Source organism: Pseudochaenichthys georgianus, chromosome 2 (assembly GCF_902827115.2).
Source record: "Pseudochaenichthys georgianus chromosome 2, fPseGeo1.2, whole genome shotgun sequence".
NCBI classification, from domain to species: Eukaryota; Metazoa; Chordata; class Actinopteri; order Perciformes; family Channichthyidae; genus Pseudochaenichthys; species Pseudochaenichthys georgianus.
The window spans coordinates 3,448,925-3,464,818 of record NC_047504.1 but is presented as its reverse complement, the minus strand read 5'-3'; the positions used below and the strand labels follow the sequence as shown (position 1 = coordinate 3,464,818).

At 45.4% G+C, this 15,894-nt stretch overlaps 1 protein-coding gene across 1 annotated transcript; it reads left to right on the top strand.

Annotated features, from left to right (window-relative positions):
• Positions 1-649: 649 nt before the first annotated feature.
• LOC117456942 (neuronal acetylcholine receptor subunit alpha-2-like) lies at positions 650-14,809 on the top strand. Its single transcript, XM_034096814.1, has 8 exons — positions 650-733; positions 3,104-3,255; positions 3,352-3,396; positions 3,966-4,075; positions 6,839-7,058; positions 13,216-13,709; positions 14,020-14,383; positions 14,612-14,809. Exons 1-8 carry the CDS (start codon positions 667-669, stop codon positions 14,735-14,737), a joined length of 1,578 nt encoding a protein of 525 aa, XP_033952705.1. The 5' UTR covers positions 650-666; the 3' UTR covers positions 14,738-14,809.
• Positions 14,810-15,894: the final 1,085 nt, after the last annotated feature.

Sequence of the window (15,894 nt, the reverse complement as noted above, 5' to 3'; positions counted from 1 at the left end):
TGTAAACAGAAAATCACGCTCACAAGGGTCGTTCTTTCGCTTTCAAGCTATTACAGCTGTACACCAAAACAGCAGCAGAGTGAGACCTCTCTATATTTAGCTACTCTTGGATTTCTTTTATTTTTCTAAGGCTTTGAAGCTAGCTGGAGTTGCTCGCTGACCCCACCTGGTGGCGGAAACCGTGCAGCACAATCACAAACTTTTATACACGGAACAAATCTAACAATATGAAAGTGAATCTTAAGTTTTGTGTATTTTATGAGTTTTTTTTTAAATCACTTATATTATTGGAAAATAACAATAAAAAATGGTTTTGTATATTAGAAATTGATTTAATTATATGTATTTAGTTGTCTCATTTTTATATTTTTCAGTTTTAGATTAGTTAATTGAATTTCTCTGTATGCACCAGATCGTATTAGTCCATTATGAATATTTTTCAAAGCCACCACAGTGAAGTAGAACAGCCCCAGAAACAGTAACCGTGATTTGATCTCACGCTGATGACTGTTAATAATTATAATACTGGGAGGGTGTATAATCCAGCTGTATGAAAACGAACCGGGACTGCATGAGATGAACAATGGTAGAACAAACGCGGAATAGTTTAAGGACAAACTGAGCTTTGATTTTTTTTTAAATTTGAGTTTATTTATATTGATTTAAATGGAGCTGAAAATACATTTCACCCGGACTTTAGCGATATTTCTCCTCTGGATCTGCATCATCTCCGGTGAGTGGGATGGACAAATGTCCGCAGATGAAATTATAACATTTGAATCGAGATGCATCAGCAATGGTTTTCTTATTAAAAAAACAGTTTTAATGTTAATGTGGCAGGGTGGTGCGTTTCAGTGTTAATATTATACTAAATAGGGTATTTTAACACAACACAATAAATCAGGACACAGGCTCTTTACCTGAGGGGCAGAGACGTGTTTCGAAATAAAGTCATTTGTATTTGAATGCAATCAAAAGAAAATGAAACTCAGGAAATGTTGCTATAAGATAAACTCGTTGGTTAGAAAAACAAGAAATATTCAGTTTTAAATTATCTTTATTTTAGTAAGTGTTAAAAATGTGTACCTAAAATGTAACACTAAAAGTCTATATAAGCAAATCTAAAGTATGTGGTATGAAAACACGTTTATGAAATGTACTCAGTCAGGAATATATATATTTAACATTTCCAAGTACTTTTAACAATCTAATTGTCATACTTCTGCAGTATTATTCTAAAAAGGGTGTATCAAGTCAAATATGTCTAATGTTCGCTGTCATGTATTCTTTGAGTGATTATTATAGACTTCCCAAAATATATTTTGTTATAATTCTTCATGGTATTTGTACATTCTACGGTATAATATGGGCAGTTTTAAAACCCTGAAGGTAACGAAAAACATACAATTTTAATATTGTTGTCTATCCATCGTTTTATTACAGCTCTATGAATGGAAACAAAACAAAAGACACAGATTCAAACAAACAAAGACAAAAACATTTAAATAAATGAACCAGATGTTCTGCAGAAACTTGAAGCATGCATTCAGAATACAAAAATAATAATGTTTATAGTACATAATATCAAAGACGCCTCTACATTCAGACCTATCATCAAGACAAGTGAAGGAGCAATTTGATACAGCTGGAGAATTGAATAAGTTATTAGATATAACAAGTATAACAATACAATATGGAGTTTGTGTGCAGTGATACGTTTTGGACAAAATCCTGCATCGTAATCCAACATGTTTCTCTTCCACCTGAAACATAATTTTCTCGGGTATAAATAGGCAATATATTCACAAACACTGGCATTACACACATTTGCACAGTTTGTGTTTTTTGCACAAGCTAATCCTAAATAGCTTTCCGGTGATGCCAGATCTCGCCTGCCAGAGAGGAGGCAGAGAGATTGCTGAAAAGAGGATTTTTTAATTCATTGAACCTGTATGACAAATCAAATTAACACGGACACAAAAGGTTAAACACTTGGACTCAGAGAGGTTTATTTCAAGCATGAAATTATGAATCTGATGAGTGATGGCTGCTGGGAAACTTGGCTCAGAGTTGATTTTTAACTTCACTTATCTCTTGGTGACTTTGCTGTGTGTGCATAAAATGAAATCGAAGTGCAGTGTTTGACCGTGGGACATTTTATGAACAGTAAAGATACGGTAATTGCTTTTCCCCGGAGAATAGACACTGATACTCATTTGTTCAACTGTAATGCCTTTGGTTGAGCATGAAGGGGAATAAAGGAAATAGCTCTTTAAACCTTGGGGGACAGGAAGGTGACGAGATAAATCAGAAACACCCGTTAAAATTAACAACATTAGCATGAAGGAGAATAGAAATGCAAGTTGGAGTTAAAATACTCTGATAAAAAAGTATAAAATAAAAATAGTAAAAATACATTAGATACTCAATTTCGTGTTTTACTGTACAATATGTGGACAAGACAGAGATCACAAATGGCAATAATATCGTTTATCACAATTATATCTGGGACAATATATCGTCCAACCAGGCTTGTGGAGTAACGGATTACATGTAAAGGGATTATGTAATCAGCATACCAAAAAAAGTAACTGTATTCCCTTACAGATACAGTACATACAAAAAAAGATGTAATCAGATTACTATTTAGAAACACGTTTCAAAATGAAACGGGAAAACTAAGACAGATCTTGAGATGACAAAATAAAACACAGACAGATCGTGACAGTAGGTGGACACCTGATTAATTAAAACAAAAATAATGTTTGCTTTTTATGCATATATATTAAACTAAAACACTTTTTGTAAGCTCTACAATTCTGTAGGTCTAGCATACACTGAACAACTAAAAGAGTGACTTTAATTAAATGTATTATGTCAACAGATTTCACATAACTATATCAGGTTAGATGAAAGCAATAATATTAAGTTGAATTGTGTCGGATGTTGAGGTAATCCAAAAGTAACAGAAAGTATTCAGGTTACATTACTTTTAGATTGTTAGGTTAATGATTACATTGTTGTTTAGGCAGATAGTAATTGTAACGGATGATATTTTTAAAGTACCCCTCCCAACCCTGTAGTTCTGTCTCTCTCTCCTCAGGTCAGGCTGAAGACTGGACTCGTCTCCACACGGAGGACGCTCTCTTCAGGAGTCTGTTTGGACGATACAGCAAGTGGACGCGTCCGGCACGGAACATCTCAGACGTGGTCATCGTGAAGTTCGGCCTCTCCATCGCACAGCTGATCGACGTGGTGGGAACACATATCTGTAAATTACAAACTGATTTGATTATATGAATGAATCCTCTCCAATTCCACATTTTGTGTCACTGTTTGGCTCCAAAACAGGATGAGAAAAATCAGATGATGACGACCAACGTGTGGCTGAAACAGGTATGAAAGAAGGGATCAGATATGTTAAAAAGATACTACTAAAAACAGTAATACCACAGTGTATAAATAATGTTACAGGTAATTGTCCTTATTACTTTTTGTACTTACGCTGAGTAAAAGTATCAATATACCTACCCAAACTAAAAGTAAGTAAAAATGCCTGTTTTGGATTAAAATACATTATACCACTGGATTTTAATGCATTAATGTCTTCATTATTATATATCAGGAGCTGGTAAAAGATAGAGCTTAATTAAATGTATTTTTTCAAGTTTCTTAATCCATCCTAGTTCATTGAACCTGCAAAGTAACTAATGTTGTCAAATAACTGTAGAGTACAAACTACGATAATTGCTTCCATTGTAGTGTACAATAAGTCAAGAGAATACTTTAAAATGTACTTTCCATCACTGAGTTGAATCTATAAGCACCTGACCAACGATCAGACACATGTGAGTTCTCGATAGCTGATTAACGAGTCAATCTTTTGTTCTGATATTCATTACTTATGAAATCTATACCACTAAAAGTGTTTTTCTTTGTCGTAAAATATGTGTATTTGTTGGCAGGAATGGACTGACTATAAGCTGCAGTGGAATCCGTCTGACTTCGACAACGTGACGTCCATCAGAGTCCCTTCTGAACTCATCTGGGTGCCAGATATTGTGCTGTACAACAAGTAAAAAAGTTCACACATTCAACACCACAAATCATCCCTGTTTATGAACTCAGATAATACAAAAGAATAAAAAACAAGTAAACCATTAATACACAAAAACGAAATATACTGGACAGACTGAACTCAGAAAATCGTTATAGTAGTTAAAAGACAATGACACACGTACTTAGACAGTTACATTTGGGTGAGGTAGTTTTGTGTAAAAAGTTACTAAACTTTAAATGGACGCTAAAGTACGAGGAAGTCTTGTTTCTACGTAAGTATGTTTCGAGCCCTAAAAAGCTGTTAATTATCATTTTTCGGATATAAACTTAAAGAGCCTGTGACACGGTTTTCCCCCATCATCCAAACCCATCAATTTGAGTACATATTGTCCCCTTGAAAACCGTTACTGAACTGATTTTGGATATTTGTACTTTGATAACCATTAATCTGCCTTCAATATTGACAATTTTCTGGATCTTCTCGCGGATTCTTCAAGTCCCGCCAAATGATGGGTGACGTCATTGCGGGCACAGCGCTCCAGCTGCACGGTCCAGGATCCCAGCATCTGCATGTAAACCTTTATATATATACAGTCAGATGTAAACGCACGACGGCGCACACAGCAGCAAGCTCAGACAGCGATGACAGGTTAATGTTGAACGTGTCTGAGATCTCATATGAGGCTGAAGGATCGGTTTATGTTGTATCTGTTAGAAGTTTAGGAATGAGGTGCGTCAATATGGGCGATCATATGGTCATGTAGCCAGTGGTGGACTGGGACTAAAAATCATCCCGGGACTCTCGACCGGCCCACTTCGGTACCGCTAGTAAATTGTCAACGGGGGGAGCGGGGGATGTAAAATACAAATATAATGTATAATGTCTGTGTCTTTGACATTAGCGCTGCTAGCCACCTGTGCCCTGTACTACGAAGCCAGTTCAACAGACCCTGGATATGTTTGAGTAACAAACAAACTAACAACAAACTAACAAACGAGATCTCGCTAAGCGGTCCTACGACGCTGGTTATCAACTCGGTAAATCAAGCCAGGGTTTCTCTCTCCAGCTGAGAGCGCGTTCACGTCTAAGACACGAGTGGATCTGACTTTAATTACATTTGTCTCGAGTGTTTCGTCAACATAATGTGTTAAATAATACTTCTGCATACAGTCTGTGACACTGTGAGTGTTGCACGGCCAGATGAGGCTGGAGGAGCTGACTCAGATAAGGAAATATATGATATATTATGATATTATATGATCGATGATCTCATTGATGATGTAATATGAATGATAAGTGCGACACGTCGGCGTCTTCTCTGCATACGGCAGATTAAACTGTATTTCCTTTATCCTGTAATATGACTTGAGAGATTTAAACTCCGCACACTGAGTGGATCTCTTTTCTATAGACGCCGGAGGCGGACAGCGTCAGGTAAAATAAGTTATTTAGCCTTCTCAAACCTGAGCCTCACGCGCCGCCTATGGGGGATGTGCTAGTGACTTATCCGACCGGCCCACTTCGGTACCGGCCCATCGGGATTCGTCCCGATGGCCAGTCCGCCACTGCACCCAGCCCACGTAAACTGTCAACGGGGGGAGCCTCGCTGCGGGGAAACGGTGGACCTAGTGTCCCGATCGGAGTGGGAATAATAATAATAATCCGTGCATTTTATCCATTAATTTCCCCAACATTGTGGTAAAAAACCACACGTTTAATCCATGTTGGTGTACTACAACTACAAAAAGCATCGATTTGTTTTCTCATCAGTAAATGCAGACCGGCTCAAACAAATCATCCTCACTCATCATTTAATGTATCATATGTTCGCCGAATTGACATGAAAGCACTAATAAATGTAGTTTCATCCACTTGAGTTTATAACCACAAAAATAATCGATTTGTTTTTATATCACATCTGACGGGAGGAAATTCAGCAGCTCTCACTCCCGATTTTTAATCCTAATGTAATCATCATCTTCACCACGATCATTTATGTTTATGTCGCCGAATTGACATGAAAGCACTGACAAATATGAATATACTGTAGTCAACTTCATTAAAACGTTCTTAACGTGCCTAAACTCAGTAATTCACCATTTCTACGCATGACACAACACACTTTGTCCGTGTTTGGCTCTCGAAGCGTTCCCGCATTGACGTCACTTCCGGCTTCCCCCAAAACTTCAAAATGAGTGAAGGAATTTCCCCGCGATGTTCGAAATTATTGATATTTAACGAAACGGTATCGCTTTTTCTTTTTTAAACTGACGGTTCGAGATTACTAGTAGCCCAATATTTCATTGCACAACAGTTGTTGGGATGGTGTCACAGGCTCTTTAAACATAAATCCATCTCAGGACTGGCTCCACTTTGACTGTCTGTAGGTGGAGATGAAATGATCTGTCGTGATCAATTACCCGCTTGATCCATAACAACGTCCTCATCTGCTGAAGAGCGTATGAGGAGGGGAGGTTTCTGCATTTCAATTCAGAATACATGCAAATGATCCTGTTGAATAAATGATCCGGATTCTACTGCCTGTGCAGCGATGTTGCATCACACAGTTTCAGTCTGGTTTCCTTTCCCCAGAGGAAGTATTCATCCTTAAATGTGTCTGGATGGAGCGGAAACTTTCTCCTCCTTCAGCATTTGTGTAAATGAGCTTGCATCATGAATAGCATTCAGTGATCAATTATTAAAAGGGGAATAGCTTGAGGTTTATAAATTCATCTGGAAAGCCTCCTTTTTAGGCTGATTTCTGTATTCTTTTTCCAGTGCAGATGGAGAGTTTGCAGTCACCCACATGACGAAGGCCCATCTCTTTCACACCGGTCTGGTCCGCTGGGTGCCCCCGGCCATCTACAAGTCCTCCTGCTCCATCGATGTCACCTTCTTCCCCTTCGACCAGCAGAGCTGCAAGATGAAGTTCGGCTCCTGGACGTATGACCGCGCAAAGATCGACCTGGAGCCCTTGGAGAACACCGTGGATCTGAAGGTTTCTTTTCACATTTGGTTATTTAGCCACAACTGGCCCCCCTGTGCTCTGTGATTCCTCTTCTCTGTGGATCTGCAGAAGCTGAATACTGGCTGCAGGCTACTTTTTTAATGAACAGCAAAGTTCTCTGTGTGTTGCTGTTGCATTGCGATTGCAGCACTAATGAACAAAACGAAATGCATGAATCAGATTTCAAAAGAGGAAACGCCTAATCCTGGAGGGATTCCTCAGGTTTAAAACATGGAGGTTTTCTGAATAGTGGGACTTTCAAAGTTTAAATGTAAGTTTTTAGCTACATGCTAACTTATAACTTTACTTATAGCTTTTTAGTTTCACATTTCCATTCCTCCCCAGCTCAAAAACAACCCTTTGGTCTATTATGACGTAATTTGATATGAATGTATTGCAGTGAAATTTGGTAACGATATTTTCGAGGTTCCTATAAGATGAACTGTACGGACTTTAGCGCCACCATAAGCTTCACCTTTGACATGTCTTTGTAAATATCACAGTAAATACTTGAAGAAAGCTGGTACAAACATTAATGTTCCTCCCAAAATGAATTGTAATAGCTTTTAGATCTTAACTGCTCACAAAAGCTTCTATGCTAATGACTGATTTCCATGTTAAAGGAATGGTATGCTCATGACACTCATTTTTAAATAATTATCATCCGATAAAACAGACCAGTCTCTGCCAGTCTCTTTTTTTTTTTTTTAATCCGATGACATTATCAGTGATTTTAAACTGATTATATACCGAAATAACTTCAACACTGTGGGCGCCGCCATTTTCCGGACGTGACGTAAACCATGCGTTTGGTTTTCGAAGACACGTTGATCTCCATGTTATTTACTGTACTTTCTCTCTTCAAATATGCCTCACTGTATCGCGAAATATTGCCACAATTCTGATAGGAACAATCCACGGAATGCTCGGTTCCATCTGTTGCCAAAAGGTAAGCATAAGAAGTACATTCGGAGGCAGTGGCTAGCGAAATGTGGCCGGCCCGAACCGAGAGATTCACAGGCTCATGTATGCAGCGAACATTTCACATTTCCGGACGACTACTCTGAGAGTATGGTAAAACATAACATGGGATTTATGGAACAACCATTACTCAATGGAGATGCAGTACCATCGGTCTTTCTGGTGTCATCACCGACCAGGACACCAGTTCGGCCAGTAGAGAAATCGCCCTCTGCAAGTGTGAAGCGACGGAGGAGCAGAAGTAGTGCTCGGAGTAAGAATAAGGTATGTTATAGCGCATTTCCATTGCAGCGGCTAGCCCCGTTTTAACGTCCTTTAGCGTCCAGGCCAGGACAGTTTTTGGTGGCCTTTCCATATAGCGTAGTACCGACTAGTGTGTATTTCCCCCCAGTTTTTTCCGGCCCCATAAAATCGTGATTCTATGGCCAGGGACAACGAAGCTGAGTATGCTAAACTAGAGAGGGAATCGCTAGCAAGGGTGGTACTACATGCATACATATAGTATCTTATATCATCTTCCTATTATACACACATGCATTTCCAAACATTTGGACTACCTATGTTGCAAATGTATTATCTTTTCAATTTACACACGGCATCTATTGCACGTCTGTCCGTCCTGGGAGAGGAATCCCTCCTCTGTTGCTCTCCCTGAGGTTTCTCCCATGTTCCCTTTAAACTGGGGGTTTTCTTCGGAAGTTTTTCCTTGTACGATGTGAGGGTCTTAGGACAGAGGGTGTCGTATTGTCATACTGATATGTATGGCTGAATTCCCCCATCCAATCTCTTCACATTGGTCAAAACTTGTTCCTCTGCTGACGAGTCCCAACTGAAATACTCCACCATGTTTCCGTGTGTTGACAAAGTGAACGCATGGATGACGTCACGACCATCACGTGACTACTGAAAATGGCAAACATGGCGGCGGCCAGACGGAATATACAGGTCTTGATAAAAAAGAGCTATAAAATCATTCACTAGCAGGAATCACGCCACAACAAGAGAGAGAGACCGGAGCGTCTGCTCACTGCGAGGGTCAGAGAGAGAGACCGGAGCGTCTGCTCACTGCGAGGGTCAGAGAGAGAGACCGGAGCGTCTGCTCACTGCGAGGGTCAGAGAGAGAGACCGGAGCGTCTGCTAACTGCGAGGGTCGAGAGAGAGAGACCGGAGCGTCTGCTCACTGCGAGGGTCGAGAGAGAGAGAGACCGGAGCCTCTGCTCACTGCGAGGGTCGAGAGAGAGAGAGACCGGAGCCTCTGCTCACTGCGAGGGTCGAGAGAGAGAGAGACCGGAGCCTCTGCTCACTGCGAGGGTCGAGAGAGAGAGACCGGAGCGTTTGCTCACTGCGAGGGTCGAGAGAGAGAGAGACCGGAACGTCTACTCACTGCGAGGGTCGAGAGAGAGAGACCGGAGCCTCTGCTCACTGCGAGGGTTGAGAGAGAGAGACCGGAGCCTCTGCTCACTGCGAGGGTCAGAGAGGGAGAGACCGGAGCCTCTACTCACTGCGAGGGTCGAGAGAGAGAGACAGGAGCCTCTGCTCACTGCGAGGGTCGAGAGAGAGAGACCGGAGCGTTTGCTCACTGCGAGGGTCGAGAGAGAGAGAGACCGGAACGTCTACTCACTGCGAGGGTCGAGAGAGAGAGACCGGAGCCTCTGCTCACTGCGAGGGTTGAGAGAGAGAGACCGGAGCCTCTGCTCACTGCGAGGGTCAGAGAGGGAGAGACCGGAGCCTCTACTCACTGCGAGGGTCGAGAGAGAGAGACAGGAGCCTCTGCTCACTGCGAGGGTCGAGAGAGAGAGAGAGAGACCGGAACGTCTACTCACTGCGAGGGTCGAGAGAGAGAGACCGGAGCGTTGGCTCACTGCGAGGGTCAGAGAGAGAGACCGGAGCCTCTGCTCACTGCGAGGGTCAGAGAGAGAGAGACCGGAACGTCTACTCACTGCGAGGGTCGAGAGAGAGAGACCGGAGCCTCTGCTCACTGCGAGGGTCGAGAGAGGGAGAGACCGGAGCGTTGGCTCACTGCGAGGGTCGAGAGAGAGAGACCGGAGCCTCTACTCACTGCGAGGGTCGAGAGAGAGAGACCGGAGCGTCTGCTCACTGCGAGGGTCGAGAGAGAGAGACCGGAGCGTCTGCTCACTGCGAGGGTCAGAGAGAGAGAGACCGGAACGTCTACTCACTGCGAGGGTCGAGAGAGAGAGAGACCGGAGCCTCTGCTCACTGTGAGGGTCGAGAGAGAGAGACCGGAACGTCTACTCACTGCGAGGGTCGAGAGAGAGAGACCGGAGCCTCTGCTCACTGCGAGGGTCGAGAGAGAGAGACCGGAACGTCTACTCACTGCGAGGGTCGAGAGAGAGAGAGACCGGAACGTCTACTCACTGCGAGGGTCGAGAGAGAGAGAGACAGGAGCCTCTGCTCACTGCGAGGGTCGAGAGAGAGAGAGACCGGAACGTCTACTCACTGCGAGGGTCGAGAGAGAGAGACAGGAGCCTCTGCTCACTGCGGGGGTCGAGAGAGAGAGAGACCGGAACGTCTACTCACTGCGAGGTTCGAGAGAGAGAGAGACCGGAGCGTTTGCTCACTGCGAGGGTCGGAGAGAGAGAGAGCGGAGCGTCTGCTCTCTGTGAGGGTCGAGAGAGAGAGACCGGAGCGTCTGCTCTCTGTGAGGGTCGAGAGAGAGAGACCGGAGCGTTTGCTCACTGCGAGGGTCGGAGAGAGAGAGAGCGGAGCGTCTGCTCTCTGTGAGGGTCGAGAGAGAGAGACCGGAACGTCTACTCACTGCGAGGGTCAGAGAGAGAGACCGGAACGTCTACTCACTGCGAGGGTCGAGAGAGAGAGACCGGAGCGTTGGCTCACTGCGAGGGTCAGAGAGAGAGACCGGAGCCTCTGCTCACTGCGAGGGTCAGAGAGAGAGAGACCGGAACGTCTACTCACTGCGAGGGTCGAGAGAGAGAGACCGGAGCCTCTGCTCACTGCGAGGGTCGAGAGAGGGAGAGACCGGAGCGTTGGCTCACTGCGAGGGTCGAGAGAGAGAGACCGGAGCCTCTACTCACTGCGAGGGTCGAGAGAGAGAGACCGGAGCGTCTGATCACTGCGAGGGTCGAGAGAGAGAGACCGGAGCGTCTGCTCACTGCGAGGGTCAGAGAGAGAGAGACCGGAACGTCTACTCACTGCGAGGGTCGAGAGAGAGAGACCGGAGCCTCTGCTCACTGTGAGGGTCGAGAGAGAGAGACCGGAACGTCTACTCACTGCGAGGGTCGAGAGAGAGAGACCGGAGCCTCTGCTCACTGCGAGGGTCGAGAGAGAGAGACCGGAACGTCTACTCACTGCGAGGGTCGAGAGAGAGAGAGACCGGAACGTCTACTCACTGCGAGGGTCGAGAGAGAGAGAGAGACAGGAGCCTCTGCTCACTGCGAGGGTCGAGAGAGAGAGAGACCGGAACGTCTACTCACTGCGAGGGTCGAGAGAGAGAGACAGGAGCCTCTGCTCACTGCGGGGGTCGAGAGAGAGAGAGACCGGAACGTCTACTCACTGCTAGGTTCGAGAGAGAGAGAGACCGGAGCGTTTGCTCACTGCGAGGGTCGAGAGAGAGAGACCGGAGCGTCTGCTCTCTGTGAGGGTCGAGAGAGAGAGACAGGAGCGTTTGCTCACTGCGAGGGTCGGAGAGAGAGAGAGCGGAGCGTCTGCTCTCTGTGAGGGTCGAGAGAGAGAGACCGGAACGTCTACTCACTGCGAGGGTCAGAGAGAGAGACCGGAACGTCTACTCACTGCGAGGGTCGAGAGAGAGAGAGCGGAGCGTCTGCTCACTGCGAGGGTCGAGAGAGGGAGACCGGAGCGTCTGCTCACTGGGTGAGGCGCTGTTGCTACGGGGTTAGCTGCTAGAGGAGGAAGGTAAGCGGAAGCTGGGTTGCTGTGGATTGCTGAAGGTAGGAAAGAAGAAGGGATGGAGGGATGAAGGGATGTATGTGCAAGGGGATTTTTGTGAAGCCTGTGAGCAGGTACAGAGGGCAATACGACCTGGCCCCCACCAGGGGGTGCTGGTGAGTCGGGCTGTGTCCGTGGAGGAGGACGGCGGCCTGTGACGTCACGACCCGTGGTGCGCGCGCCGCACGGTGGTTGGCTCTGGAGCAGGAAGATCTGTGTGTGTCGTTGCTCTTGCCGTTGTGCTGCTGTAGGCTTTGTAGAGATTGAACAGTCTAGCCTTGTTGGCGTTTCGGCGAAAGTGGATGCCGTTTTCTCTCAGGAAACGTTGGAGTTGAGTGACTGTCCACCTCCGTAGTTCGGGCTCCGTAGTTCGGGCTCCGTTTCGGAGCGCGGCTCCGTCCGAGAGGCGTGTCGCGTGCGCCGCTGCGAGTGGCTGGGGGCTGCTAATGAGGCAGGCTGCCGGTGGTGGGGAGATTGGAGCTGGCTGTGCCTGTTGTGGCCCCGGTTGTTTGCCCTCGCTGGCGGAGTAGACGAAGCCTGGGACCTGTCTGGAGTTGGAGGTGTCTCGTTGGGGGAGCTTGAGTGGGAGCTGTGGCGGCTGGTGTGTGGAACACTGATTGCCGAGCGCACGCGGCTCCGTTCGGATGCTTGGCTTAGATCCAACTGCTGAAACGTGGATGGCGGGTAGCCGATGTCGAAGAGATCTTCGTCTGACTCTGGTGAGTTGATCAGCAGTTCGGGATCCATGGTAAGTTGAATGTTCTGGCGGTAGAGTGTAGCTTGTTTGAACCGTGACGACGCGCGGCGTGAGTCACGGTCTGGCTGTCAGTCGTTGAAAGGATGGAGACGAGCAGTGGCCGGAAGTTTTGCCGGATATAAATAGGGGTGGCCGTGGTTCGAGGCGGAGTTTTAGGCGTGGCCATGCTCCTGAACCTATGTTAACATTTTAACCTCATTTATTTACCGGGGAATATCGCTGATTTCTTCAGGGTATGGTTTAAACATAACGTTTCACTAAATACTGAAGTTTTGATTAATTATCTAATGAGTGGACCATTCCTTTAACTTTAGCAATTAAAGGTCCCCTTTAACATGTCTCTGAGTCTGTAGTGTTTGGCTGGAAACACCAAACAGATCATTGTATCTCTCTACACAGAGGGGAGGGGAGACATGTTGTAGATGTGAAAACATAAAAAAGTGGATTTTGCATAATAGGTGACCTTCAAAAGACATAATATAATTCTAGGATTACTGGGAGAGCGGAGAGTGGGCGATAGTCAACGCCGTGGGTACCTACAACACCAAGAAATACGACTGCTGCCACGAGATCTACCCCGACATCACGTACTACTTCATCATCCGCCGCCTGCCGCTCTTCTACACCGTCAACCTCATCATCCCCTGCCTGCTGATCTCCTGCCTCACGGTGCTAGTCTTCTACCTGCCGTCCGACTGCAGCGAGAAGATCACGCTGTGCATCTCCGTGCTGCTGTCGCTCACCGTCTTCCTGCTGCTCATCACCGAGATCATCCCCTCCACCTCGCTGGTCATCCCGCTCATCGGCGAGTACCTGCTCTTCACCATGATCTTCGTCACGCTGTCCATCGTCATCACCGTGTTCGTGCTCAACGTGCAACACCGCTCCTCGGCCACGCACACCATGCCGCGCTGGGTGAAGAGGCTCTTCCTGTCGGCGGTGCCTCGCTGGTTGTGCATGAAGCGACCACCAAGGCCTGCCAGGTGAGAGAGATCAGACGGCGGCCATTTTGTATGGTAAAGAGTTCATAGATGCAGGTTCAAATCATTCACTGTAGAAGAATAATAACGCTTTATTTATATAGCACTTTTCATACATCACGTGCAAGTGCTTTACAAAATGAATTAACTGGCCACTGGAGAGCAGAAGAAACAAACTGTGATGGTGAAAAGTTGTTGAAATAACTCAAACGATTGATTACAGCAGCTTAAAGTAATAACTGTGCCACTTTTACAGTATTTTAATCAACCAAAGCATGGCTGATTAAAATACATAAACTCACTTTTCTTTCAGGCGGCGTCACCTGATGACAGGCCCTGCCCACTGCGTATCCACCTTGGAGTCTGACATTGATATCCATGGTTACCAGAATGTTGGCAGCGGTTGCCACGGCTGCCAGCAGCTCCACTCTTTGGATACGGGAGAGGAGATTCACTTCTGCGACCTCCACGTGGATAATTTGCAGATTTCTCCTCCATCTCTGGGTTACTTCCTCCTCCCACGGAGACACCCCTCCCTCAGAGGGGACTGGGACACCCCTCCTGTGGGTGATGGTTCGACCCCGGCTGCCTCTCTCCTGACTCCTGCGGTGGTGTCGGCCCTGGGGGGGGTTACCTACATCGCGGAGCATCTCAGAGCCGAGGACGCAGACTTCTCTGTGAGGGCTGAAACACTTTTCTATTTCTTTGAAATTAAGCATTGGGCCCTTCTGGGAGATTAACAACATTGAGAGACAAGCACTGATTTATTTTAAGGACACCGGTAAAACAGAAGGTGTCAATATGTTTGAGAGATTGTTCTTTCAGTACATTAAGATAAGAATCTGATTGTATGTGTGTTAGTGTTGACAGGAAGTGATTTGTTTTCCCGTCTCCTCTCCCTGCAGGTGAAGGAGGAATGGAAGTACGTTGCCATGGTGGTGGACCGGATCTTCCTCTGGATGTTCATTATGGTCTGTCTGCTGGGGACCGTCGGGCTCTTCCTGCCTCCCTGGCTCTCTGGGATGTTTTAATTCAAACACAAAAATAATTAACTATTCTTACAAGGTGGCGTACGAGTGGCATGTCTGTACGAAAAGAAAAAAAGGGTCCTATAATAAAAGAGAAGATGTTTCCTTATTCCTTTATTTTGAAATTATATAGTTTTGCTTGATAAATGTGTTGCAAATTGTTTAAACTCTACTACAAATACCCCTATTTAACCCGTCCATACGGAGATGAAAACGAACCGAAGTCGATATCAAAAAAGTCTTCCGTCCACACGGAATCGGCTCAAGAAACCTGTTCGTCCACACGAGAATGCTCGACCCGCTGTAGTACATATGCCGGGCCTGTAAGTGGCGCTGTACTTCCGACACAAAATACACCAAAAGCAGCGAAGAAGACCCCCGAGCATGGTTGCCCTTCTGTTTATGCCCCGCGGTGGATTTAGCAACATGTAGTTCATGTAGTTATCCATGTCCACTTGTTGCTGATGGTTGTGGTAGAGGAGCTGTAGATTTAGCACTAAGTTACATCTGTATCATGGTCAGTAGCGTCTGGAGCACGAACGCAACCCTGTGATCCGCCATTGTTGTTGTTGTTGGCGAAACGCATCAGCAATGACGCGGGGGTGAGCAGGAGAGGTGGGGAGAGGCGGGGCTATGATCGTTTACGGCGTACACACGGTGCCGCAAGCTTTACGTTACCAGACCTTCCCACTTTGGGATGCGTTATCGTTTGAGGGCTCCGTTTCTGCGGTTCCGTTATGGCCTCATGTGGACGAACCGTCCATACGATAAAGAACTATAATAACACCCGTTTCGTTTCCGTGTGGACGGGGCCTAATTTAGAGCTGCTATCTTTTTTAGGATTCTTCTTTGTTTGTTTTGTTGAAGTAGATTAAAACATCCTCTGTGTCATTTTTTAATACTGTTTTTTTTTATTTCAGCTAAATATATCTTTTATTCACTGAAAAAAATATTTAAAAACTGATAAAAGACGTGTAGAAAACTGAAAATACACACATTTTTATACCAAAAATCTAAATTATGAAATGTATTTAAGCTTCAGAGTGAATAAGAACACATATCTAATTAGAGAGTTACAATTATTAAGACTCTGACAATTACACTGAATGAATGTCGCTGTCATCCAAGAATTATTATTCTTCATTATCATCCACATGATC

Coding starts and splice junctions, on each gene's coding strand:
- LOC117456942 (XM_034096814.1), top strand. CDS start 667: ATGGAGCTGAAAATACATTTCACCCGGACTTTAGCGATATTTCTCCTC. Junction 4,076..6,838: donor GATATTGTGCTGTACAACAA/GTAAAAAAGTTC, acceptor TTCTTTTTCCAG/TGCAGATGGAGAGTTTGCAG. Junction 7,059..13,215: donor AGAACACCGTGGATCTGAAG/GTTTCTTTTCAC, acceptor ATATAATTCTAG/GATTACTGGGAGAGCGGAGA.